Source organism: Pagrus pagrus (assembly GCF_965226575.1).
Source record: "Pagrus pagrus genome assembly, chromosome: 9".
In the NCBI taxonomy this organism is placed as follows: Eukaryota; Metazoa; Chordata; class Actinopteri; order Spariformes; family Sparidae; genus Pagrus; species Pagrus pagrus.
This window is the reverse complement of record NC_140193.1, coordinates 9908252-9935020: the sequence shown is the minus strand read 5'-3', so window position 1 is coordinate 9935020 and position 26769 is coordinate 9908252. Positions and strand designations below refer to the sequence as shown.

At 40.1% G+C, this 26769-nt stretch overlaps 2 protein-coding genes across 2 annotated transcripts; both read left to right on the top strand.

The window, feature by feature from the left end:
* The first annotated feature begins 209 nt into the window (after positions 1 to 209).
* Positions 210 to 7534, top strand: LOC311262903 (nucleolus and neural progenitor protein-like). The gene is made up of 14 exons (XM_084362654.1): positions 210 to 292; positions 505 to 741; positions 870 to 921; positions 1168 to 1382; positions 1726 to 1881; positions 2355 to 2478; positions 2650 to 2804; positions 3241 to 3329; positions 4180 to 4308; positions 4401 to 4478; positions 4592 to 4887; positions 5305 to 5363; positions 5483 to 5697; positions 5828 to 7534. Exons 1-14 carry the CDS (start codon positions 275 to 277, stop codon positions 6168 to 6170), a joined length of 2166 nt encoding a protein of 721 aa, XP_084218780.1. The 5' UTR covers positions 210 to 274; the 3' UTR covers positions 6171 to 7534.
* Positions 7535 to 11875: 4341 nt separating this feature from the next.
* On the top strand, positions 11876 to 26350 carry LOC311262987 (ras-related protein Ral-B). The gene is made up of 5 exons (XM_084362772.1): positions 11876 to 12001; positions 22739 to 22948; positions 23543 to 23751; positions 25010 to 25187; positions 25313 to 26350. Exons 2-5 carry the CDS (start codon positions 22835 to 22837, stop codon positions 25433 to 25435), a joined length of 624 nt encoding a protein of 207 aa, XP_084218898.1. The 5' UTR covers positions 11876 to 12001; positions 22739 to 22834; the 3' UTR covers positions 25436 to 26350.
* Positions 26351 to 26769: the final 419 nt, after the last annotated feature.

The window sequence follows — 26769 nt, the reverse complement described above, 5'->3', positions numbered from 1 at the left end:
TGTGCTCAGCCTTGTAGCATTACTAAACAGTAGATACACTTTAATCCAGTAGGTGGCGGTAATGCGCCTCTGAGCTAGTTTGCCAACCACTAATTAACACAGAAGAAGAATTAATCAGTAATCCACACTCCGGGGCAGCAGGTGGCGGTAATGCGCCCAATACGCTGGTTGCCAACTGCCGTAAAAACACGAGTAGAAGAAGAACACGGTTGACGGCAGACAACGGCAGGTTCAGGTCGCATTCGTGGGACTTCAGAGAAAACAACAACTCGTCATGGACAAGTTTGACGAGGTAGATTTTCTTTAACAAGTTATGACACGATCTGAATAAACAAGCTGTTCTCAGAGGAAAATAAGGTCCCAGAATACTGTTTGAAGCTAGAAAGGTGGCAGGGTCCGCCACATATAAACAAAGTAAAACAGGCTTTTATTCAGTAAAAAAAAATCCTTTGAATACTCATGACAACATTTACCGGTGCTCACTGACTGCTCATTGACTTTCAGGACACAGTGAAGGTGCCATTTGGGACAAAGTACCTGGATGCTGCCTTGTGTTTCCCTGCTTCAGTAAAAAATGTCCATACAGCTGTTATTCTCACACATGGAGCTGGTGGAGACATGAACTTCAGACATCTGGTTTCTCTGGCACATGCGTTAGCTTCAGAGGGCTTCCTGTGTCTCCGTTTCACATGCAAAGGTTTGAACTTGGGTTATAGAGTGAAGGCTTACCATGCTGTGTGGGTAAGCATTTTCATTCATGAAATTATCCATGCAGTACTTATTTCTTTGTACAGTATACATTATTTCTGTGCAACTGTAACCCATTTAGAATCAATATGAAGCTGTACACACTTGTGTTTCCCCTCTAGGACTATCTGAAATCACTACAGAGGTTTACCATCAAGCACATATTTGTTGGAGGTAAGCAGAAATGGTGGGTTTACTGGATATCACATGGAATACATTCATAAATAAATGTAATATCTTCATATCTAATTAGTTAAACAATTAGCATTAAATCAAAGCAGGCAATAACGACAAAACGTACAACAGATGTAAAATAGGCTCAGTGTTTAATTTGAAAAGTCACCACATTTCTGAAATGGTCAGTATTGTACATCAGAAAATAATACATCTTGTCTCAAAATGTCCGTGTCCTGTCCACAGGTAGGTCCATGGGAAGTCGCGCTGCTGCAGCTTTAGCCCGAAAGCTGAGCGATGAATCAGAGGATGCAGTGCAGGGTGTCATCTGCCTGTCGTTCCCCCTGCACCCCCCAGCACAGACACACACCCATCAGCAGCGGAGTGAAGATCTCAGGGGGCTGCCTGAAAGCGTTCCTGTGCTGTTTGTGTCAGGCACTGAGGACAACATGTGTGACAGGGTGAGGATGGTTAGGGGGTTTCATACATACATTATGTCTGTGTATATGCGTTAAATTACTTTTTCTCATTATTCTCGTATATTGTAATGTACAGTATACTGTATCCTCTGATGAATTATATTAGAATATTTGTATATCTTACATATTCTATCTACCTTTTTTGTATTTGTCACAGTCACTTTATTCTTTATATCTTAGATTATTGACTTTTCTGCATCAGGACAAAATCTTTTAAGAGAGAATCGTGATGCGTCAAGAAATTGTGTGTAATGTGCCGCAGTTGTGATTTTGCTTTCTGATTATCTAATTCTGAGTCTGGTCTTTGCTTTCTGTCTTTGCTCAGGTTCTTTTTGATGGGACAATAAAACAAATGAAAGCCGAAGTTGAGGTTTTCTGGCTGGAAGGAGGCAGCCATGGACTGACAGTGAAGGGAAGGTCTGAGGATTCAGTGCTGGATGAAGTGAACCGACAGGTCATCACCTGGATGAATAAGCAGGAAGCATAGATTAATTTATGTCTCCAGATTTTATTTTCTTCGTTTTGTTCTACGTGTTTAATAAAGGATATATATTTTTACAAAATACAGTTAAGGAGTTTTGTCTTTTTTTTATCGAAAGTTCTCAAGAAACACACAAGAAACAAGAAAACCTATTAAGTTAGGGAAAATGTGGGTAAATTTACATTTGTGAATGTGAAATGTACCATACATAATTAATAAGTTGTCATGTTTTTTGTGTTCAAAGTACATAATGACATTTTTACACTCAATTTTGATATCATTAATTTTACATTATATATAGTTTTCCAGTCGAGCCCAGAAAGTGATCGAGTGTATACAAAAGTAAATAAATGAGTAATCAATTTTAAAAAGCTTTATTTGTTGTCAGTGTCTAAAAAATGTTGTTTTTTTTAAAAATCCGTAGCTGTGCCTTTAAGACGAACTCGTGACGTTTGTTTAAACTGGAATCCGATTGGCTGACGGACTTCCGCATGTTGTCGCTCAGTGAAAGCATGGCAGCAGAGTTGTGGAACAGAGTAAACATTCCCTTTCCCAGCGCAGTTTCCAGTGTCCGTGTACACTTCAGACAAACTACAGGTACGGTGCAGAGCTCGGGTGCTAATAAGCTGAATATTTTGACTTTATGTGCGTGGGTAAAACTCTTATTATATGCTGTTTGCACCCCACGTGGGAGGGCAGAGATCCACCCTCAGCAGTGTTGATGCACTCCTTCATCACCTGTGTTTGAGTGTTGTTGTTGTCTTGCAGATGTTACTGTTAAAACCTTACTGGTGGAAAACGAGAAGGTGCTGAAGCTGCTCCGGAGTGAGCTTCTTCAGACGGAGGTACGAGTTCTGTACGAGCTGCTGTACATCCTCAACAACAGCTTCAGAGGCAACAAGACCTACAAGGGCTTACAGCAGGTGAGGACCAAAGAGTCAGTGTAACGAAGTACATGTACTCGAGTACTGCAAGCTCAGATTTGAGGTACTTGTACTTAACGAAGTATTTTATTTCCATAGGACTAACTGCTTTTAATCCGCAACGTTTCACAGTAAATATTGTACTCCATTACTTTTACCTGACAGCTTTAGTTAGCAGTTATTTTACATATTAACATTTTTGCATGCAAAACATATGAGGGGCCTATTAGAAATAGTGTTGTATAAAGTACCCAACAGTCATACACGAGTAAAAGTTAAGATAATGTGTTAAAATATTACTTTAACAAAAGTGAAAGTCAACCATACGAATATTACTTGAGTAAAAGTCTTAAAGTAGCACCCTTCAACATTTACCTAATTTTCATTGTCTGTGTTGTTTACATGTTACTTATGTTGTCTTCTCTCTCTCTCTCAGGTTGAACAATGTGTAAACAGGCTGAAGAGCATGAAGCTTGGCGTTGCTCTGCAGGAGCTGACAGATCTGTGTCCCAACAGAATTCAAAGGTGGGTGGAAAGATCTATCTGTTCAGTCTGACGTGCTGCTAAAGGCCAGAATCAAACACAGGCGCTGCTGTCCGTGAGATACATGTTTTGTGAAAGCTAAATTAAATTCAATAAAAATCCAGAGCCGGATTTAAAAATGTGCTTTTATTTATTTAAGTTTAGATTTCCCAAGTATCTTATCTAAGGGAATGCAAGTTTGTTTATATAGCACGATTCAGACACAAGGCGACTCAAAGTGCTTTACAGTGGCATACAATTACAGTAAGAGACATTAAAAACAAGAAGGAAGACATCAAGAAACAAAACATTAAAATAAGTTAAAAATAGAAAAATAAGCTAAAATGGAATATGTTTAAAAGAGACAAGACAATAAAAGTTAAGGTGCAGTTCAAAGCCTTAAAACGTCTTTAATAAAAAGCAGTGGCGAACAGAAAGGTCTCCAGCCTCGATTTAAAAGAGGTGAGAGTTGGAGCAGACCTGCAGTTTTGTGGGAGTTTGTTCCAGATATGTGGCGCATAATAACTGAACGCTGCTTCTCCGTGTTTAGTTTTGACTCTAGGGACTGAAAGCAGCAGATCAGAAATGTATTTTGGCCCGAAACCATTCGGTGCGCAAACCATGTCATGGGGAGAAACTCACACTCATTTACATATCTGATAGTGCCAGTTACAATCTGAGAAGAAGACCTGGAGCTTCATGTGATTATTGAATGTTGGTCACTATTTACTCCTCAGTTAAACCGTGTTAGTCTGCAGCTTCAAGATCAAGATCTGCTTAGTTTAATGTCGGATGCTGTCATCGTGTGTTTATTCCCTGTAATGAGGTGTGTGTGTTTCCTGTGTGTGTTTAGAGGACTGAGCGTCAAGGCTGGTGAGGGTGATGTTCCCAGTCAACCCTTCCTGGAGTGGCTCTGTCTCAAAGTCCTGGGAGGCGCCCAGCTGATGAGCTGCACATTGAGTCGTTGCAGCAGAGCCTTCACGTATCCTTGAATCTGACAGCAACATGATGACAGTCTTGTCCTTTTCTGATGTAACCTGATGGTTTTCAACCCTTGACAGATACTTCCTTCAGACTCTCAAAGCAGCAGATGAAATGCGATGAGTTTGTTGTCTTGAATGCGGTGATAACCAGCATGCTCAGTCGTCTCTGGTGAGTGCTCCTCCTCACTGTCGCATCTAAAAGGAATTAAAAACTGCATTTTATATAATTTGTGTTTGTTCAGCTTCCACAGTCTAAATCTACCTGCCTTTGTGCTCCATCAGGGTGATTTGCCGTGGCATCCTGGTCAGCCTGTCCGCTCTGTATCAGAAGCTCCTGAAGTTGCTCAGAGAAGTCGCCGACGCCCAGCCCATGCCCTTCCTCAAAGACTTCTCCCTGCCAGCAGACATGACACAGTTCCTCGGTCCCTCTGATGAATCTTTACTGACCAAAAAGTCAGCACACATCCCTCATGTGCAAGAGCACAAAGAGAAGAGGAGGAAGAAGCCATCCGTTAAAGTCAAGAACCAGGAACAGACGAGGAAGGTTAAAGAGGACCTGGGTGTTGCTATTAAAAGAGGTGAGCTCTTTTTTTGTTCTGCAAGAAGCATTTAATTCAGGATAGTAACTAGACACTGACACTAGAGGACCCTTTATGTCTGGAGAATTCACTCGATTTTTTTTTATAAACAAATTGTAGATATATTCAATTTCAAAGGATCTCATCCCTGTTTTGGAGCCTTTGTAACCTTTTTATGTTTAAAAATGAGTAAATAATGAAACAAATTTCCTTTTTGTTTGAAACATTTTTTTTAATCTTACAGGTTGGAATATAACTGAAATTGGATTTCTAGTGTTTCTTGTTTTTAAAAGTTTTCAAACAAAACCAAAGTAATCTTCAGTGTCGCCCTCTGATGAGATGATCTTTACAACCCAGAAGAATAAATCACATCACAACAGCAATGACATAATGTAACATATGTGTCCTTTTTCCCAGGTATAGTTCTTGACACTGACCTGAAGCCTTTTCTAACGGCTTTCAAGAACTTTACAAAGGTATGTGAGCAAAGCAGACGAAATGTTTATTCATTCTTGTATCATTTACCTAATATTTAATTGTTGTTGCCTAATCTAGTCTTACTGTATCCACTAATTACATCCTTTTGGTCCCAAAGGACAAATCCGTTCCACAAGGGAAACACAAGAGTGACAAGAGGCAAAAGTTCAAGAAACAAATGAGAGAGGCTACTTCTTTCACAGACATGGATACCCATCTAGAGGAAATGATCGTATGGTGCAAATCTAAGAAGATGAAAAAGGAAAAACGTCTCTTAACCTTCCTGCATTTAAAGTGCCAGAGGATGAAATGCTTAGAGGCAGAGGGTTACAGGTAAGAACAACACTGCAGACTATACACTCAGTGGCCACTTTATTAGGTACGGCTGTGCAGTGGAATACAATTAAATGTATTGCTACTGGTATTAATTTTGCATCTGTGTATAATTTGTCCTCATCCACAGTGTCCAGAGGAAGTTGCAGACCTTCAGACAGGAAGCTCTCTGGGCTTCATCTCCTCAAGGATCAGCGCCAAGAAGCTGCCGTTCTTCCGCTGCGACGAGGAGGAACGCTCACCTGAGAACTCGTTTTCATTCGCTCAGGAGCAGATTCAGGTCCTCAGCTATGAGAGCTGGGGTCAAAAAGAAAAAGCTGAAGAGACAAAGAGAGAAGACTGAGTCCTCCATCTCTGGACTGTCAGGGGACGACCAAAGAAACAGGACAACACACGAGGTCACAACGTCTCGGACCGCTGACTGTGACAACCAGGATGACATAGATGATATATTTGCCTCTGTGGGGTTGTGACACTTTGGAATTAGACTCATCTAAGGACACAAAGTATTGTCTGCTGACACATTCATCTTTTTTGAAAGTTGGATGGTGTTTAATGTGTAACTTTAATGTGTAAACTGACGATTGGATTATAGAAGCAGCAGCTGATTGTGCAGTATGCTACTATATTTGACAACAAGCTGAAAAGCCTTGTTTTACTGACCTCTTCTGGTATTAGAGTCTGTTGCTGCTCTGACCACAAAGCACCACAACAGGGATCTCAGGATGTACTAACTAAACAACTACAACCCCTAGAGAGCAGTAAAAAAAAATTCGGCTGGTGGGAATATACAAAAAGTAACGGTTTAAAGGTGACAGTGCTTTTTAAGTATTATTTTTTTTTACAGTTTTATTGGACAGACAGACCAGGCAGTAGTCAGGATGCCCACAGTGATGAAATCTCTGTCTATATATAATAATAAATATAATAATAAACATAAAACGGCATAATCCGAGTCTCAGTAAGCCCACAGATCCCAAACTGATCTGAAAAGATGTTATTTATCTTTTAAAGCTGAAATATGTATCTGCTGAGCTAAAAGCATTGGCACGCACCCAGTCTGAGGTGAGTGAACGAGCTTGACCGTGCGTCAAGGGTTTAAATAACATCTTTTCAAAACAATTTGGGATCTCTAGGCTTCCTGAGATTTTGATTACACAGGACAAGCTGCGTGGAGACCTTCATGCCCTTTTTTCACATTTTAAAACAAGTCTCCATCTACTTCAGTTGTTCAGGAGATTGCTGCAACGCTGTTTTGCTGTGAGGCTCCAGAAATGCTTTGTGGACTACAAAACATAATGACTGAATTTAAATTTTTGGGTAAACTTATTTAAATAATATTTTAGAAATGTGTCAAAATAAGGCCATCTTTTCAGGTGCTGTTAACTTTGACACAACTTTGCACATACAGTACATGTGCAACTGGTCCAACAAGTTTCTAGAAATATATAATGAATAATTATTTAAACTATTTACTGATGTGTCAAATGAGGGATGAATTGCTTAATGATGAAATTAGATGAGCCTTTATGGTTCCTGCACAGTGAAGCCACAGTTTTCTGCAAACAAATGAGGCTTGCAACTAAATAAAATCAGTTTGGTGAACCATAACATCCTGCAAACGAGCCTATTTCCAGTGTTACAGGTCCCATGGCTAAAAGGGGTTTATGAGATGATGTGACACAGATTGAGGGCAGCTTGTCAAGGCTTTGATGATATTTCTGGCTCCACCTGGTGGAGTTGATCAATGAATGCACTCAACGATGAGTTCAAAACTTCTCAAGAGAATATGAAATAAATCCCTCAACCTTGTGAGTAAGCAGAGGTGTCAATCTTCTCCCCTAGAATTGAATTTGTGTGCACACAGACTGAAAGCTCGTCTGAACAGAGAACACACTGACAGTGGTGTATATCAGTGGCAGGGTAGCCTTAGCTATAGGCCTTTGAAGTCTATAAGAGCCCACATGGCACCACATGAATCCGTGCAGGTGTCCATCAGTCCGAAGCGTCCGTGATCGCTCAGGAGTGAAGGCTGCGCACCAAATTAGAAGCTAAAGGGTTAGCTTTGTGCCGGCCTGTGGTGTTGCTGCCCACTTTCTTATCATCCTCTGCCAAAGAAGACACAGTGCTCCCATCTGCACAAATACAACGGTGCAGTATTCTTCCCCCTCAGCGAGTCTGACTGGGTTGAGTTATGGTCTCACATCAGCCCACCAGCTTTATTTGCGCATACAGATTCCTGATTCCTCTGCTCTCTGGGTTTCAGCTAAACCAGTTAGTCAAGGTCGACTTATGTAGGCAGAGGCGAAGCCTTGGATGTCTGCATTCTGTACAGATGGGAACACAGGAAGTTGGACCATATTTTTCTCTGCATGATTAATAAACTAATAGTTGCTAATCTACACTTGATGGGATTCACAAAGGCGTCAGTCAGAAAAACCTTTTGAACGCTAACATTTTGCAGGTATATTATATTCTTCCTTTATCTTGCAGAAAGTAAGAGCACCAGTGTTTAAATTTCAGTAGGGAAGTGTGTCTTGTTGACATTTTACTTAGCAAATTAAATACTGAGGATGAAACATGGTATTTTTTTTCATTTTCTCAAAAGAGAACAGTGGTACATCCTGTACTGACTGTGTAATACCACCAACATCCCTTTTAAGAATGTGGGTATGTGTTCTCTGAACAGACTGTTGCTTGTTGATGAGTGTTCATAACCTTTAATACCATTGCCCTCCTTTGGCTTACCTTACCTTTGCCACCTGTAAAATTAATAGGCAATGTAAGTTTATTTTGTATAGTACAATTTATACACAAGGCAACTTGAAATGCTTACAAGGGCATACAATCACAGTAAAATACATTAATAATTGCATTTAAAAGACATTAAAAACAAGTAGGAAGACATCAACAAACAAAATATTAAAATATATTTAAAAAAAGAAAAATAAACAAAAAAAGAATAGATTTAAAAGAGACAAGACAATAAACGTTACTGTGCAGTTCAAGATATTGATCAAAGCCTTAAAATGTAAGGCAGTGGCAAACAAAAAGGTCTTTAGCCTTCAGATCTTCAGCAGATCAGAAATGTATTTTGGTCCTAAACCATTCAGTGCCTCATAAACCGACAGCGGGATGTTGAAATCTATTCCTTGATAGGATGCTTATGGACTACATTTGATGCCAGTGAGCAGTTATAATATTCAAAATGCTGAAATGAAGCTGTCAGTAATAACAGCAAGCCTACCGACTAGAAATATCAGTAACAAAAACTTGTGTGCATCTGTTAGTTGGTTTGTGAGCAGCCAAAGTGAACAGATTTCCATGAAACTCGGATGGAGGATTGGTCTCAGTCCAGAAAAAGACCCCATTAGCTTCTGGTGCCGATCCAGATAAAGGGGACGGATTCAGGATTTTTGTTTCTCGCTTTCTTTAACATTGCGAGATAGGGCGTTTTTCAACATGTCCATCTTGATGTTGAAATAAATCAGCCGTATTTAAGTGGCTATTAGTGAGAAAAATATGATGCGGATCCAATTACAAATCTAGATCTAGCAGATTGGAATATATTGGATTAGGCTTGATTGAATTAAAAGGGACTGTTCGGTCTTGGCGGAGGTATCCTCTCTATTGTGTGCCATTCTAGTTTATGTCTATTTTAGGTGTACGCCTGAAGAGCTTGTGTCATTATCTGTCAAGGGTGTTCAACACTGTCTATACTACAGTCTGTGGGCCGCCTGTCTGTCTACTTCTGTTAACCAAGAAGTATTTAATAGCATTGTGGCACCATGGTTCCACATGGACGGGTTCAGTGCTGGAATTGCACATATTTTTGTTAGAACGGCTGGTTCTCCAGGGGATTCTGCAAATGCATCAGTTATGGCTGCTGGGCATAATATGACCTAAAATAAGAGCAGCAATATAAAGGTCTGCACTCCCAACATGCTCTACCTTCATTTATTTCCCTGCTACCTTAATAGCAGCAGGGGAGCGGAGAGGGAAAGGGCTTCTCAACATTTATACTTAGAGGCGTATTAAATCAATCACATCATTACCTCCGCAGAGACAAAATAAGCAAAGTAGAGCCGTAGAGGCCGGCCTAGTGCATCAAGCTGTTGTAGTGCCATTCATTACTCCGCCTGGTCCCCAGCAGCTCATTGATGTAAAGCATAAAATTGTATCAAGGCCACGAATAAAGTGGGAAAACAAGCAAAGAAGACATGCAAGGTCGAAACACTGAATTTAAACAGTGACGGCAATACAGGGGAGTTTTTTTTTTTTTTGTCGCTTCGCCCCCTCCAGTGCATTGAATATGTTCAATATTATGATTATATCTTGAATAACAATGTTATATCAAGAGTGTGTTTAATGTTCTTGTAACGTCTGTGTCCAAGAATACATGAGAGAAAATCCTCTAGAGCATCAAGTGCCCTAAATTGGTGCCACACACTAGAGGGCTGGGACCTGAAACGTATGTGCTCTGTATGTATAGAGTATAGTGGGATTGCACACCGTTATATATTTTTCATGTTTGAAGCCTGTGTGCTCACAAAATCTGTTGGGAGAGCACGGTGACAAGTCCTTATTCAACTCCACTACAACTATAAATATGACTGTAAAACGCTCCCAGTTGTATCATCGCCATCCATCCATTTACTGTACGCACTCACTTATTCCCATTCAGGGTCATCGAGGGCGATGTTACTGCACTGCAATAAAACATTACACTCCCTGTTCTGCTGCACATTGTAGACTACGTGAGTTTACTAACTTCCATTTTATATCTGCTTTTTAAAAGTGTTTCATCCGTTATCATAAAAGTGTCTGTGGCTTCTTACCAAAGCATTTGCCCTCTATGCCATGTCAAAGGTTACGACTTTAAGGCAAAATAAAATCATAGTTGATTATGATGTTGAGTATGATGATGAAATAGTGTTTTTAATAGCGCAGAGGAGTGAACGCAGTTTTATTGGCATATTTGAAATTGTACACAGAGCAGTGTAGCAGGTTAATAGTGTTAATGTTTAGCCAAAGATGAAGGTTCATTTGCTCCTTGTACTCATTTTGCAAGCTGTGCTGCTGAATTTTGGACATCCGGTTGTATATTGTGCCGTTCTCGGCATCCATTGATTTCCACTATTATTATCTAAAATCTATCAGAAGTTGAGAGTCGGAGCAGTTTGTCAACAAATCAATCAGTCTATTGAATGAAAATAATTGCCAACAATTTTGATCACGTTTAAGGATGCAATGTGTAAAAGTTTTTAAAAAAACATTGAAAAAAATCAATTAAAATTATCAACAGAATGTGAAGAACCAACAGTTTTGTCGTTATGATGTCTCTGTGGCTAGCCTGTCCTGGTTCAAGGCTGGTGCTCTGAGCTCTCAGTCTGTACCGCTAGCTGCACTGCTAACTGAGCTAAATAATGAGAGTACTAGCAGCACTTAGCTGTAATTTTTGTAAGACGCTGACCTTTATTTGTCTTCAGTATGGCTTCGACAGTTGGCCAACTCTTACAAATTTCACCTTTGAGTCATTTCTTTTGCAAAAAGTGTGAGAATTCAAGTTTTCTTTTCTATATATTCTATTACAGCTAATATTTTTTTAGGTTTGGGACAAAACAAGATAATTGAAAACATCACCATGGCAATGAGAACTTATGATGAGAATTTTTTTTTTGCACATTGGCCTGTATTTTCAAGACCAAACAGTTAATGATAAAGAAAATAATCAGTAGGTTCATCAGTAATACAAATATTGTAGTTGTAGTAGTGCACTGTGGACCTCTGTGCTCTCATTTAGCCACTTGTTAACAACCGCTAAGCACTTTATAATTCAATTGTGGGACATTTAATGATGTATTTTATGTCGTAGAACAAAACATGTGCATATTATAAGCCTGTGGTGACCACAGACCTTATTTCAGGCATTTTATCTGAAAACCAATTTAAAAAACATGAGGGAACCATGTACTCTATTAAAGTTAATGTGAGTAGTTATTTCTATTTTTATTTTTATTTTTTATTTTTTTATTTTAGTTGCTGCAGTGATGACAAGCCTTAAAATATTATGTTAATATCTTGAGTTAAAAAAAAAAAAAAAAATCAAACTTTAAACGCTTGACAGCCTGAGTGAGACGTCACGATGACGTTACATCCGGCCATCCGTAGTTTTCACTTCCGGAAGGTGGGGCTTTTGTTGCGGGAGCGGTTTGCATTTGGAGAACCAATGCCTCGAAATGCTCTATTAATGCAGGCGTCAAGATAACATCAACCGAGGGCAGAAATACAAATCCTGCTTCGGGTAAGCTCTTCACAGATATCTTAACGGACTGAAATGAGTGAGTGTTTGCCCACACGGCGGCCAGAGAGCAATAAAGTACCACACCTGTTTTAAGGAAGGACGAGCGACCCAGAAAAAGGGTGACCGCTTAATATAAGATGGGTGCAAATAAACTCCTCACTCGTCCGAGGGTTTAACTAACTAATTTAAATGCCTGCTTCAGTGTTGTAGTTGCGTGTGGCTCGTATTCGTGTGTTAAATGCGTGTAACACAACGCTAATATCAGACGTTGTGTTAATAACCGCCTGTAAGTTATCTTTAGGTTAGCAAGCAGTCTTTGATCCTTAACGGTAATGATGTGGACAACACTGTATGCTAATTCGCGGCCGCTTCGTAACTTTCCACCCGTGTTTTAATGGATGATTTAAACAAATGTGTCTCAATGTGATTTATATTCGTTAAGATAACAGCTGCCACCGTGGTGCTGCGGATTTAACGGTAGTCGTGTTATCAAAGTCCATGTTTATTGAGCTTTTGTGTTGATGGTCAGCTGCCGTTAGACCAGCGTTAGCTTAATGAAGCTCAAAAGTTAGCTAACCTAGCTAAGTTACCTTACAGGCGTTTTCAAGTGTTGTTGTTAGCAGCCTTATTACCTGTACATGGCTACTTTATTAGCTCATTGTTAAAAATAGTAGCTGTAATATGCTTTCCCGTAGGTAATTACTCACACTGGCTTGTGCTGAAAAGTTTCCCCCCCCTCAGGAGATGACACACCCAGGCTTGCTCATGGTTTCTTCAGCTAACTTAATGTTAGTGTCAGCAAAAACAGTGTAACAGAGTACTTTTCCAGCCCCACCATTTTGTTTTTGGCAGTTATTTGTTAATTATGCGGGGTGTAATGCAAGTATTGCCACATATTGTCTCTCCCTGTGTGTGTGTCTATCTATTTCAATGAAATCAAGGGGGAGTATTCAGATCTTATCAGTATTTACTCCTCTTACGGCAGCAAAGAAATGTGGACTCAACAAGGTCAAAATAGTATATATTTTTTATGTTTTTCAGACTGTGTATGAGTGCTGGATAACTAGTAGTATATGTTTGCTGTGTAGTAATGTAAACCTGTGTTTACTGATGCACCATTATGTTGATAGGTGTAACATCTCTTATCAGCCTGTTTTGTTTACAGACAGCTTTAGGGGATTGTGGACAGTGTTGGCAAAACAAAACTCACTCCATCTCATTAGCAATTAGAGCCCAACCCATACTGGATTTTTGGGGCTGATGCTATAACTAGTATCGGAAGTAATTAATGCTGATGTCGAAACGTTGGCAGATATACTCACATTCTTTGGCAACGATCCTTTAAATGTGATCATCAAACACGTGTGACACAGTTATGTAACGGAGGCAGATATTTTGCAGTTTGACAATAAACTTCATTGTCTAAAATGTAGTGTAACAGTAAAACATCACTGGGAATTTAATAATTATGAATCAATACCAATATATCTATGACCTTTTAATAATAATAATTCTTATTTTGATATCAGGGAAAGTAGGGCTGCACAATAAATCAAAATATTATCGCAGTAAGGCAAAGTGCAATATCCAAATTGTGTGACATAACGGCATTATAATGAAGAACTGTAGTCCTGCAGAGATGCCCTGGCCTACAAATCTTCCTTTCTCCAGATGCAAGAAAACATTTTTGTTTTCTGCAGACCCCAGCGAATGTCACATGATCATGATTTCAATAGTTTTGTGTTTTCAGTAAAAAAATTAAGTTATAATGCAAAACTAATCTTACTTTACAGCCCTAGGAGAAAGTGACAACTATAATTCATCATCCAGATTAATGTGTCTCAAGGGTGAATAAGCCCTAGTTAAAAATACCTAAAAAAATTCTTAAACTGACTGTTTTTCTTTTCTCCATAGCCTGCTTTACTGGATAAACGCAGGGTTGTGTGGTATAGAAATGCATTAGGGATGTGCTTCACTCCAGATTTGTCCAGTTATTTATTCGACGCATACTGTGAAAGAGTAAATGATCACTCGGTAAATGCGTTAACCCCTTTAGCCAATATTGTCCTTAACGGAAGCCTGTTTGTTGTTGACAGACTTCACAACGCTGACACATTAGCTTTGAGAGTTGAAAGAAAGTTTAAAGAAACTTCTCCGTCATTAAATCAGCTTTCACCATACACTTGACACATTTAAGAAAATACGACTATCATTAGCAGTCAGGCCTCTCTCAACACTCAGAGCCGAGGGCCATTATCGGAGGCAAACAATAACTTAAATAAATTATTGCACCAGTAGTTTTCTCTGTCCATCAGAGAGTGTATTCAGGTGCAGTTAGAGATGTTTGTTAAATCAGATGTGTAGTAGTGAAGCTGTAGTAGATTAAACATGACAAGGCAAAGGTGTCATGTGACTGGTTTGTCTCTTCATTATTGAAACCACTGGGGCCTTTTGAATTATGTTTGAATTAATTCTCTGTCTTGTGGTGGAGTTGGAGGTTAACCATGAATCTCCGACTCTCGATAGTGAATCAGAACTGAGTACTATTACTGCATCCTAGACCCGCTTGACAAGTTGTTTTATTAATGACATTACACACTGTGACATATATGTGGAGGATTACTTGCGCCAGAGATCCTGGAATTATGGCAGATCTCACACATCTTTATAGCTACAACTGATTATTTTCATTAACAATTCAACTGCATTTTATTTTCACAATTAACTGATTAATTTATTGTCTTTTAAAATATCAATATCACAATTACCCTTAGCCCAAAGTGACTTTTTTAAATTGCTTCTTTCATGCCACCAACAGTCCAAAACACGACTCAAGACTCTTCATGTAACATCATAAACGACAACAGATCCTTCCTGAAACCAGCAAATGTTTTAAGTATTTGCTTAAAAAAATGACTGAAACAATTAATTGTTTATCCAGACAGTTGTCAATGAATATTCTTTCAATTGACTTATCGTTGCAGCTCTACTCATCTCATGCGTCCCCAGGTTGAGTGTATTGAAGGGTTAAGCCTGTGAGTCAAGTTTAAGTCACCCAGTCAGCAGTGTCGCTGTATATGACAGTTAACGCGACTGGAATGACATGCAGTCAGCTCCCTCCTAAACAACTTATGAGCACAATGCTGATTGCAGCACAATTAAAGTGTGTTCAGGGAAACCATTTCAGGAATTGTTTAGCAGTCTTGTCGGGCTCCACCAGTATACTTCAGGTTTTTAAAATCTTATACAGATTGTTCTGTTGTGGTACTTTTAAGGGCTGATATTTTTTATGATTATGTCATCCAAATATGTAGTGTTTCTGCCACAAAAGTATCTCATTACTTAATGCTGATAAAGACTTTTTAAGGAAAATGCCTGAAACAACATCTAGACCATGACAGGAAGTGGAAACTCTCCAGTGAAATTCAAACTAGTGAAATAGGTCAGGCATTGACCAACATTGGCAACATTTTAGCCACTTTGTGCAAACGACGACAGAGCTGGATTTTGATCAATTCTGGTAAAGAAACATTTTCTGCATAGCAGCAGACCAATGGCAAGCTAATGACTTCAGAGATAGAGAAAGGGCTTGTGAGACTGAACTGACCCTGCATTCCTCTTCTGTCTCTGTCAAGATTGTCTGGATGTTAATCTCTGTAGGTCCTACCATGTTCTCCCTCACTTGAATCTTAATGCTAAGCCCTCTGGTTCTTTCTTATAGCGCTGACAATTCTCTGCAGACTTAATTTCCCTCAGTTTGGACCTAACCTGGCTGGCGCATATCAAAGAGCCCCATCTGCTACTCTGATCAGTTCCTTTTTCATTTTCTGATGAGGTCCCAGAATGACCTGGGTTCTACGGGTGTAATAGCACCAGAGTCAGAAAAACCACCTGTTAATGATGTTGGCAGTGAAAGTGTAGGGAAAGGACGGAGAGAGCAGCGTATGGCTTTTTTTTTTCTTTTTTTTTTTTTACTGGACTTGGAGAGTGAATGATTATGTGCAGGAGATAGTGATGTAGTTAAGTGCATACCTAGCCGCCATCAATTGTCTGCTTTCTGTGAGCACGGAGGAAGGGAGGTTTATATATTTTGTGTGTCAGTTGAATATTATATGAGCCAGGCTTGAGGAATTAAGAAACTGTTGCGTGTGTGGCCATTGCAGAATATGCCAGGAGCTGTCATTAACATTCAGCAGATATTTTCAGATCCCGACAGTCATCTGACAACATATATGCTCTTAAACATTCCCTGTTGAAGAAGTACATCGGAGATGTCTTTTCCTCTTGTTTGCTTGTTGCTTATAAAAACTTAAAAAAAAAATCTGTATAAAAAGAAGGAAGGAAATCCCCCCTTCCTGTAGATATGTTAATCAGACAATTATGCTTTTTCTTTTTACACTTACAGGGGAATGAATTCCTGTAAGACTAGAGTGATTTTTCTCCCCCCAAGGCAGCCAATTTGACATACTGCTGTACTAACAATAGTTGTGATTGCTCGCTATGTGTGACAATTATGAAAAAGTGGTGCATCCTGTTTTATGCAAGGAAGAGGAACAAGTTATGCAAATATTTGTTTGAAGAACAGTATGATAATTCAGTGGTACGGTACCGTTCACTTTTGAACTGATGCCGTTACCTGGAGTTCAAATCCAACAGTACCTTTTTCGGCACAAACAAAAAAGTCATTTCACTTCACAAAGTAAATCACCAAATATGACCGGCATTGCTTCAAGGGGGGAACTGTTCAAACACCTGGGAGCAGCTGGAGAAACTGCTTTTACTCTGTGCCCTTACCTGGACTAAAATGTAGAAAATGATGGAAAATCAGCACAGTAATGGCCTAAAAATACAAGTAACTGTCAAAAGAGCATTAATAAATACAGTAGAGGGCAGCAATATGCAATTGTAGCATATAGTCGGCCTGATCGAAAGAAGAAGAAACACCAGCATTGCAGTGCCTGCATGCTGTAATGTTTCCCCGTAAATAGTACAAAGTGCTGGTATGGGTTTCATATTTAGGTTTTGGACACGGTAAATAAAGTATCACATGTGATGTGATGACTGATATATGCCACGCCAAACATACCATGAGCACTGTGCTTAGTTTGTTCAATTTGGCAGTGTTAAAACATGTAGAAAATGGTGTTGGGTTAATCAGCTGGTCTGTCCTTTCTTATTTGGCAGTGTCAAAAGCATGCTCACATGACCTTAGCATGAGTTTGCTATGTAATCAAGAGTGCAGAGTGGAGAGATTTGAGATCCCTCTCATCACTTTCACCACTTCCATCAGCCTCTTTTACTCCACTTTGCTCCACAGCTGAGCAGAGCTACCCATTGACACTCATCTGCACTCTGAATGTGCTCTGTACCCTTTCAGGCAAGGAGATAATTACACCACCATGCAGTGAGAAAGGGTGTCTCAGCCCATAAATATCGCCTTTCTTGTGTGCCCATTTACGTTTTAAGTTTGTGACAAAGTCAGAAAGGTTTCACTGAACAGTTTACCCCCTGTTCCCTCTCATTAATCCGATGGCTGTGTTAAAGCTATTGGTTACATTATGGGAGTATTGCATTGTAGAAGGAGGATGGCAGTCCAGGCTTTCCTAATGGTACAAAAAGCACCAAGAAGGGAGGTTAAAAGGCACTCTGAATGATGACCAAAGCCCCCATGAGCACATCTGAACTGTGAAGGAAAGCGGGGATAGTGGGAGGGTTGAGGTAGATTTTTCTGCGGTGCTGTCGTGGCTTACAACTCCCACCACTTGCCCCTAGCATGGTGTTGATAGTATGTAACTGAGTCTATTGCATTTCCTTTTAGGCAAATGGCAAGTTTGAGTAGTGGGTAGCCAGTGAGGGAGTCGCTGAACACGAACAAACACCTTTGTTAGTGAATGGATGCTGAGAACTCTTCCTTCTGTCCTCCCTGAATCAGTCCACTGGAATGCTAAAGTAATGGGAAAGACATGAATGTTTGGATAACATCATCAGGGTCAGCTGCAGGGAGGTTAGAAAGGATGTCTGTTGTGTGTTTTCGACTACACCCAAAAAGCTTTTACGGCGCTTTCTCATAGTGTAGAAACATATTTTCTCTCCATTTTCTCTCTATATGCAGTACCACAACATGGTGTCATGTTTTGAAGAAGGAAAAAAAAAAAAGGTTTTGAATAGAGTTGTATTCAAAAAAGCAGCCCACTTAGTGTTTAAGAGGTAAGAAGGATTGTAACACCGAGAGGATTTAGCTCCCTGCTGGCCGGCCTGCTGCCCGGTTTCGTCAAAGGCTCCTCTGTGCACTCCCCTAGCCAAGGGTTGTTAGTATGCATCGTGGGGTGCCTTTATAACATTTCTGTCTTGCTGTCTTTATAAGTAGACCAAATAGTTTTTCCTGATCTCCACTGGTAGTAACCAAAATAACTGCTGAATCTTGCATTGTTGATTGCTCTGTGGTAACCAAACCTTAGGATCTTGAATCCCAGTTGTTTGCGTGTAAAAGAAAACCCTTTCTTACACATAACTTCATGGCTGAGATGATTCATCTAGGTTATATTGTTTTCTCCACAGCAAGCTGGAAGTATGACCAGTTTGATAGGTAGCAGAAGCAAAGGGCTCAGCCCCCCTTTCACATTTGCTGGAGTACTAATGAAGGACATTTTCGGTCTAGGAGGGGTAGAAATCGGATGAGACACAGGAAGAGTTTTGATTTGTAGCTGGTGCATTAGTGAGGGAGATGGGTGTTGCTGGCTGCAGAGCTCTCAAGGGAGGAACTGTTTAGATATGACAGCATTAGCAATGTCAGAGAGGCATAAGTTCTGCAAGTATGATGAATATCACAATATTTCATAATTTTCCTCCCTTCAAATGACATCACTTCCTGTAACATCTGTTGAATATTACCATAGCATTAGTGTTTCAGTTCAACCACACCCGCTCGAGGCCACCTCATTGTTTTGGTCGACTCAGTTGAGCAGTACTGATGAGAGAAACAGCCACACTGAGCTAATCTCCTTCTCAGATCTTTGAACTTAGGTGGGCTGTAATAGGGCCAGAAAGGATCCTGGCTTTTTCCATCAGATGGGAAAAGGAAATTCCCCTCACTTCTGTGTCATCTGGAATTGGACTCATCAGGTTCAACTATGGCTTAGATATCTTGAATTTACACACAGACACACACACACAACACAACACTTTATAACTTCTAGCTCCTGCATATGTAGAAAGTTCAATGCCGCGTTAATATGGATCCCACTGTTTTTCTTGCAAGACCCACCCTATTCTGCTTCTGATTGGTTGCCTTTATTGATTGTGTTCTCCACGCTTTACTCAAACTGTTAACTCATAGTGTTGATCTTGAGTACCAGATCAACATAGCCGTTGAGACTTTATATGAAAACAATAGAAGCAAGCCAGTCAGAGGCAGAGGAGGAAAAGTCTTGCAAGAAAAGCAGAGGAATCCATAGACACGCTTCAAGGGCAGATCATTCCTAAAAGAGAGCTGTACTTTTCTGCACATGAGGCGATAGTGATAGGAATGTGTTCAAATACCAGTTACAGTTTTACTGCCATTAAAATCAGCCGATTGAGTGATAACATCTGTCGTAATGGATGCCTATTTTGATCTGTGCCTAATCAGTTGAAGTATGCCTCGATGACAGTGTGGATGATTGGTGGTCATGTTCTATTTCAGGAAAATGACCCATTTGCCAGGCAGGGTAGCATCAACACAGCTCTGTCTTTGGCTCTATTTGTTTGCTGTGATCTTTTATTAGTATCTGTGTGAGTCCTGGCGAACCTTGGTGCATCCATGCCTGGGTTGACAGTGAGCAGGGAGGCAACACTGGTGTATTCTCCAAAGGGAATCTTAATGAATCCCTGCAACCCACACTACACCGGTGTCATCTATATTTCAGGAGCTTAGCAACCAGAGTGGTCTGTGAGACTACACCCCTCCTTCTCTTTAACCCTACAGCACCTAAAAAGGACCAGTTACATATCTGGGTCAGGCTTAAATATTAATTCTTCTTTCGCCACTGCCCTCCATTATAACCCTGCATGTAACTTATAGTAAACTGCAGCTGGGGGAAATGTGCTGGAACCTCTCCCCTAAGGTCTGAACTTCCTCCGGAGAAGATGCACTAAGCACTTTTGTGTGCTCAGCATATTTAAGATATATATTTTGCCTTCAGTTTATTCACTGTGATTGCTTTATTTATAGCTCTGGGATCTGTGTGCGCACACATGCAGTGAAGTGGGTTACAAGTGAATAATTTAGTAAGTGACCCCCATGCATAAGTGCTGAGTTTGGCATAGGTGCGTTGTGTGGATATCCTTCCCACGAGACCTTTCACTGGCCTGGTTACTGATAACAAAGACAGGAAGAGCACAGGTCAACCTCCACTTCCTGTCAGAGGGAGAGGAACCATGATGCCACTTCCTCTTCGCCAAGAGTCGTCACACTATAGCTGGCATTCTGAAGTGTACGTTAATTTGATCCGAACCACATGTTCCCCCTCTGCTTTTGGACAATGTGAGGAAATGCTGCGGCCGTAGAAATTCTTGATATCTACTTTCACATCAGGAGATTGAAGTGCTTGTGTGAAACGGCAACTATGAAAATCTCACAGGGCTTTTGGCAGGTTTGATGGGCTTCCGAGGGGTTGTGACATTTCAAAAATTATAATGAAAACCTTGATGTAAAAACACAAAATCACTAGTTTGTTCTGCCATCCATGGAAATGTTTCCTCTCCTCCTCAGCTGGGTTAACTGTCTGTGCACACTCCGTCTCACTGTATGAGCCGAAGTGAAATGTTTACTGTTGGGGAGGAGCAGATTTTGCTATGCTATGAATCAGCTCAGTTCTCCATTAGTGTGACATCCCGAGAGGAGGGAAGAAATCTTTCTCCGTGCAGATGGGGATAAAATTATAGGAGGAAAAAAGGTAAAGGGAAAAAAATATGTTGGCCCCGTGATGTGACAGCAGCAGCATTTTGTCATCTGACAGAAAGACAGACTGTCAGGATATCGAGTGAGTGTGTGTGTGTGTGTGTCACAACACACTGTAAAATTAGTTTGCATTTATATAATCTGACATCTGTTGACATTGGCATATGATTGTATTTGACTTCTCATAGTAGGTAGTGAGGAGAGGAAATGGCTGCGTGTTTAGTTACTGGTTGCTCTATGTTGACCTACAGTATCAGCATGATTGCAAAGGGTGGAGTCTTGATAACAACTGTCAGTGCTAACACCTAAAAGTGCAGGACGTGCCATAGGATTAACTGATGATAGCTGAGTGTCATTAGTATTAATCAGACATAAGAAGTGTGTCAGTAGGGAAGTCCAGAGGAAGTGATGGCCTTGGATTTCTGCTGTGTCAGAGGAACACAGGATACCAGCTGTTTGGTTGATCTCCCAGAGATAGTCTCAGTGGACTAAGATGCAAGTTTCTCTTATTTTCTGTGTCTCACATACAACTATTTGATGATAAAATAAGGCAAGATGCCTTTTAAGCATTAAACGATCTTTATAAAGGCCTTATGCTGTTTTAATGGCCGTTTCTAACGCAGTGTATCATTACAGTCAAACTAGGGATGCTCAGTATTGACGTTTTTGCCAATATCCAATAATTGTTTGTGATAATGTCGGCAGTTACAGCTATTACTATTATTAATTTCTTTGCAATGAGACCACAAGTGGATATCACTTGTCATACAGAAACAGTGGTGCTCTGCAGTCAGTGTAGATGAACACAATTTATTTACAATTGAATGCAGAAAACATACCTTCCGTGTAACAGCTGGGTGCTTGTGTGGTTTCCCATATTGCCAAAAGTTACAGCAAGGGATTGTTCAGTCAACGTGCAGTTTTTTAGAGATCGGCAAAAAAGTACGCCAAAGATTTAGGTGCAAGACATGCTGCCGTAGGTATATTTTAAGCAGTTACCACCATATCAATAAACTGACAAATACATTGTGCATCCCTAATTCAAACTCATTTATTATATGAGTAGCCGCCTCTTGACAAAGATATAATTAACAAACTGTTCTTCTGTTTAAATATCAGGTAAATTGTACTTTAGGAACATACCTAGTTGAAATATATCCTGCCAACAGATTGCTACAAATGGCAGATTGATGACTTGTTCTGACTGCAGTACACACCTGATACTCGCGACACAATCACATCCTGTTCCTCCAAAGGCTGTCAAAGTTAAGACATGACAGACCGGCTTTTACAACGTAGTGAATTTGCACTCCAGTGGAAGCTGTGCCCGACAGAGATAAAAGATATGGAAGTTAGCCGAAAGCAATTGACTCTGAGCCTTCACCCTCTGAGGGCAGGGCCCATATAGCACAGATAGATGGCCAGTGACGTCTCCCTTCTTTATAAGGAGGTTAGCACACGACGGCCCTATTTTAATGCATTCCTAAATGCCTTCTTGCAGTGAAGAATGATGGCTTCATTACTTCTGATCAGCAGCAATGACCTTTTGATGGTGAACTTTATAAAGTTCTAGGATTCATGAGTGGGCAATTTGGCACTTTAATGGGAAGGGTGGGGGTTAGGATTCAAGATTTGTTGGAGCAAAGCCTAGCGCCTTGGCACAGCAAGTTACTGTCACAGTGAAAGCTGTTAAGCAACAACTGCCATCTGTCCCCGCACTTGTCCACACACTTGTGGTCTCTCTCTCTGGAGGTTGTTTACAGTAGGTGCTGATATTTTTCTACCTTTGTCATTCGCAGGTTGTGTCAGAGAGTGCCTGGGCGCAGAGACGTGTATGCGTGGGTGTGTGTGCATGTGTGTGAGTGTGTGAAAGAGAAAGACAGAAGAATCCAGCGATGGCTACCGGTAAAGGTAAAAACCAGAGCTCTCTGGCACTGCACAAGGTGATCATGGTGGGCAGTGGAGGCGTGGGGAAGTCGGCCCTCACCCTGCAGTTTATGTACGATGAGGTGAGTCAACACACCTGGAAACAACTTAAAAGTGTGGTGGGTTTCAAGGTGACCAGATATCAGATAGAGAAGTTACACTGTTTTAAGTTATTGACCTTATGTCCTCATCTAAATGGCATTTATTTTCTCTAAAAGCTTCAAATTTAAAGCCCTTCCTTTCAGTGGCTCCCCAATGAAGACCTTTTAATGTGAAGTAAATGTTCAGTGTTCAGTTTTAAAAATGATTCAGAAAACTGTGAAGCTGCGAACTCTGATATGAAACTAACAACATGATTCAAGGAAACCACAGTGGCTCCTTCATCACACAAGTGCTGCAAAGCTGCTAAAGGTTTTCATACTGTGGGGATCCTTGTTAACAAAAATAGGACACTTTCTCTAGTCCACAGATGTTGTTTTCTGTTTCTGTTTGGCTCTGCTACCAAGCAGCAAATCAGCTGCATATTTCAGTCATCTCATTAGATTGCTCAGACACGCTTCCGTTTTAACCAGTGTAGCCGTGTGCACATAGCTGCTCATGCTCAACTGATGCTTAATAAATAAATACAAATACTTGTAACACGCTTCAAAGAATGAAATGCTTCTTTTCATCCCCAGTTTGTGGAAGACTACGAGCCCACCAAGGCAGACAGCTACAGGAAGAAGGTGGTGCTGGATGGGGAGGAGGTCCAGATCGACATTCTGGACACAGCCGGCCAGGAGGACTACGCTGCCATCAGGGACAACTATTTTCGCAGCGGGGAGGGCTTCCTGCTGGTCTTCTCCATCACAGAGCACGAGTCCTTCTCTGCCACTGTCGAGTTCAGGTAAATATCCTGCCTACAGCCATCTGTCATTTAGAAAATATAACCTGCACAACAGCTTTGCTACACTGGTTTTCTGTAGTGTGTTATGTGAGATCTGTAAAGAGAAGAGTGTCAGTGAGGATCCATCTCGACAGGATTTAGACAGCCTCTCTTCATTATAGGGAAAGAACAAAATACTGAAGCTCAGTTTCAGTGAACAGCTCTGTAGACTCATGTACACTAAACAAGAATCAAAGAGACATTCAGTGCTTCAAAGCAGTTTAAAGGAACACAATGGGGCACTTTTGACATCGTATATATCTGAAAACATGGGTTGTAAAAAGGAAATGAGGAATAATCAACTACTAAATCAGGACAATTGTAAAACTTTAATTTAATGAACTGTTTCAGCATCTAAATCAATTAATTACGTTTGGACATTGTATGGATTTAATAAAAAAAAAAAAAAAGCAGAATCCAGTTCCAGGTTATTTTTTACCGTTAAATTTTTATAACAAATTACCAAAATAATTACCTCAAGATTTATTGAAAATTACCCCACCATGATTTAATTACTTATTTTCAAATAAGCATTTAATAAATAGCTGGTAATTTACAGGAAACGTGCAACTGGGTTCTGCTCAACTTCTGCTCATCATATCTTTTTAATTTCCAACTACTTCCCTTAACCTCAATTTACCGATCAGCTGAAGCTCAGCAGGAACCAGTTGGAAATTACCTGCTATTTATTTATCAATGACCCTAACATGATTATTAAATCATGACCCCAACATGATTATTAAATCATGTTGGGGTCATTTTCAATACATTTTGAGGTGGTTCCTGATTCGGGGTAATTTCATTGAAATGTCAAATATGTTTGTAATTACCAACTACCTTCCATGACATTTGCAGATCTGCAAAATGTGTTACTGAACTTTATCAACTAACTTCCTATCTACTGGCTCAAAACAATCAACTTTATTGAAATTGAAGACTGAACTTACAATCAGGAAAATCTAGATAACTGGTACAATGTTTTTTACAAATTGATTAAAGAAGAAATAGAAGTTGATAGGAACGCTGGAGACAATCAGTATTCAAAAAAGGAAATTGTTTCGTAAACAAACCTTGTTGGAATAAAGAGTTAAAAGAAATTCTGCAGTATAAACACAAAGCTTAGATTTCCAGATTATGTTAAACACAAAAACAGTCACTTATTTAGAGAGGAAAAACTGGTGAAAGTAGCAAAAGTACACTATCTGTGCTGTGCCGGCAGGGAGCAGATCTTGCGGGTGAAGGCGGAAGAGGACAAGATCCCTCTCCTGCTGGTGGGAAACAAGTCGGACCTGGAGGAGCGTAGGCAGGTATCTGTGGACGAGGCCCGGGGGAAGGCTGAGGAGTGGGGTGTCCAGTATGTGGAGACATCAGCCAAAACCAGAGCCAACGTCGACAAGGTTGGTACAATACTATAAATCGACATGTTTTCAAATGTAGGACGTTCATTCTCTCATAGCTGTATCACATCTGCATGTTGAAAACAGTTAAAAGTGCTAAATGATTCCTTGTTTCTTCTCCGCAGGTGTTCTTTGACCTGATGCGTGAAGTACGAGGGAAGAAAATGACAGAAAACAAAGACAAAAACGGAAAAGGAAAGAACAAGAAGAACAAGAAGAGCTTCAGAGAAAGATGCTGTTTACTTTGAACTCTTCATGGACCGTAACAACCCACAATACAGCTGTTAAGTTAATGCGGAACAAAGCAGAGCGTCCTTGCCATTGTCATTCAAATGAAATCTGATCTTTTGTAATAGCTGGTTATAGTCTAGTGTTAGGAACAAGCTCAACCACTTTATTTTTGCCATTTTTTTAATTAATGAAATCTGATTCAATGGAAGATAACCACTGTTGTGACTGTGACTTGGACTGCAGTGCTTGACGGCTCGTAGTAAGCCGACAACCAAACTGCCAGTGACACTAACTCTGCTGCTCAAGACGTTCTCCACTGTTTAACTCAGCGATTATACTGCCTTTGACCTTCGTTCCGTGTGTTTTACACCAGAATTGTTGAGTCTTTGTCAAGTGAACAGTGCTCTTAATTTCTTTACCTGCTCTCAATTTTAACCCAGTCTACGTTAGTGTAAACCCATTGAATCCATGTTCATCAATTTACAAGGAACTCTAATGCTGCTGTCTGTCATGTTTGTAATCTTTTATGTTGACACTTAATGTCGACTGGTGAAGATGTTGGCCTCATTAATTAATTCATCTTGTCCAGCCTCCGATCTCTTTGACTTCAGAGCACGTTTGGGATGACTGTTTCAAACGTTTTCATCTTAGAGCCCTCGAGGCTGCAGATTTCTTTTTAAGCTCATCCGAGGATCTGTGATTTTCTGACCACAGAAAACCACAAGAGGACTTGTTTGCCAAAAAGGGTTATTTTAGTCCATTTTTTATCAGGCCTTAAACCACAAATCAATCATAAGATGCTTTGTGGTTTTTCAGCTGCAGCAAAATAAAATCTTTGGTGAATCACAGAAGCAAACAAATCACAGCTTCATTTAAACATTTAAACATTTGAAATGAAGCTTGTGGTTACCAGCATTTTGTTGCTGGTAAATGAGCATCGTCTAGAAGGAAAGAGCAGACCTGTTTTTCTCAATGGTGCTCTGCCATGTTTATGTTATCCAGCCCTTCTCACAGTTCAGCGACTTCCTGTTTTACACGACTGTTGTATTTGGAGTCTGTGCTGTGCGACAGGTGTTGACAATCCAGGAGGCCATCACACATAAAAATCGATAACGTGTCATTACTCTCAAAAGTTCAGATTTTCTTATTATTCTTTGGTCTTTTGAATAACATGCACTACATTTCAGATACCTAAGAAGTGGACTTCATGTTGGAGTCATTTTTAAAACAGTTTGTGCCAACAAAATCACACACACACACAAAAAAAATCAAACTATGTTTGTGGATGTACAGTATGTGTGTTAATTAACAGAGTGTATGTGCATTTACCAGGAAATCCTACTACCTTTCT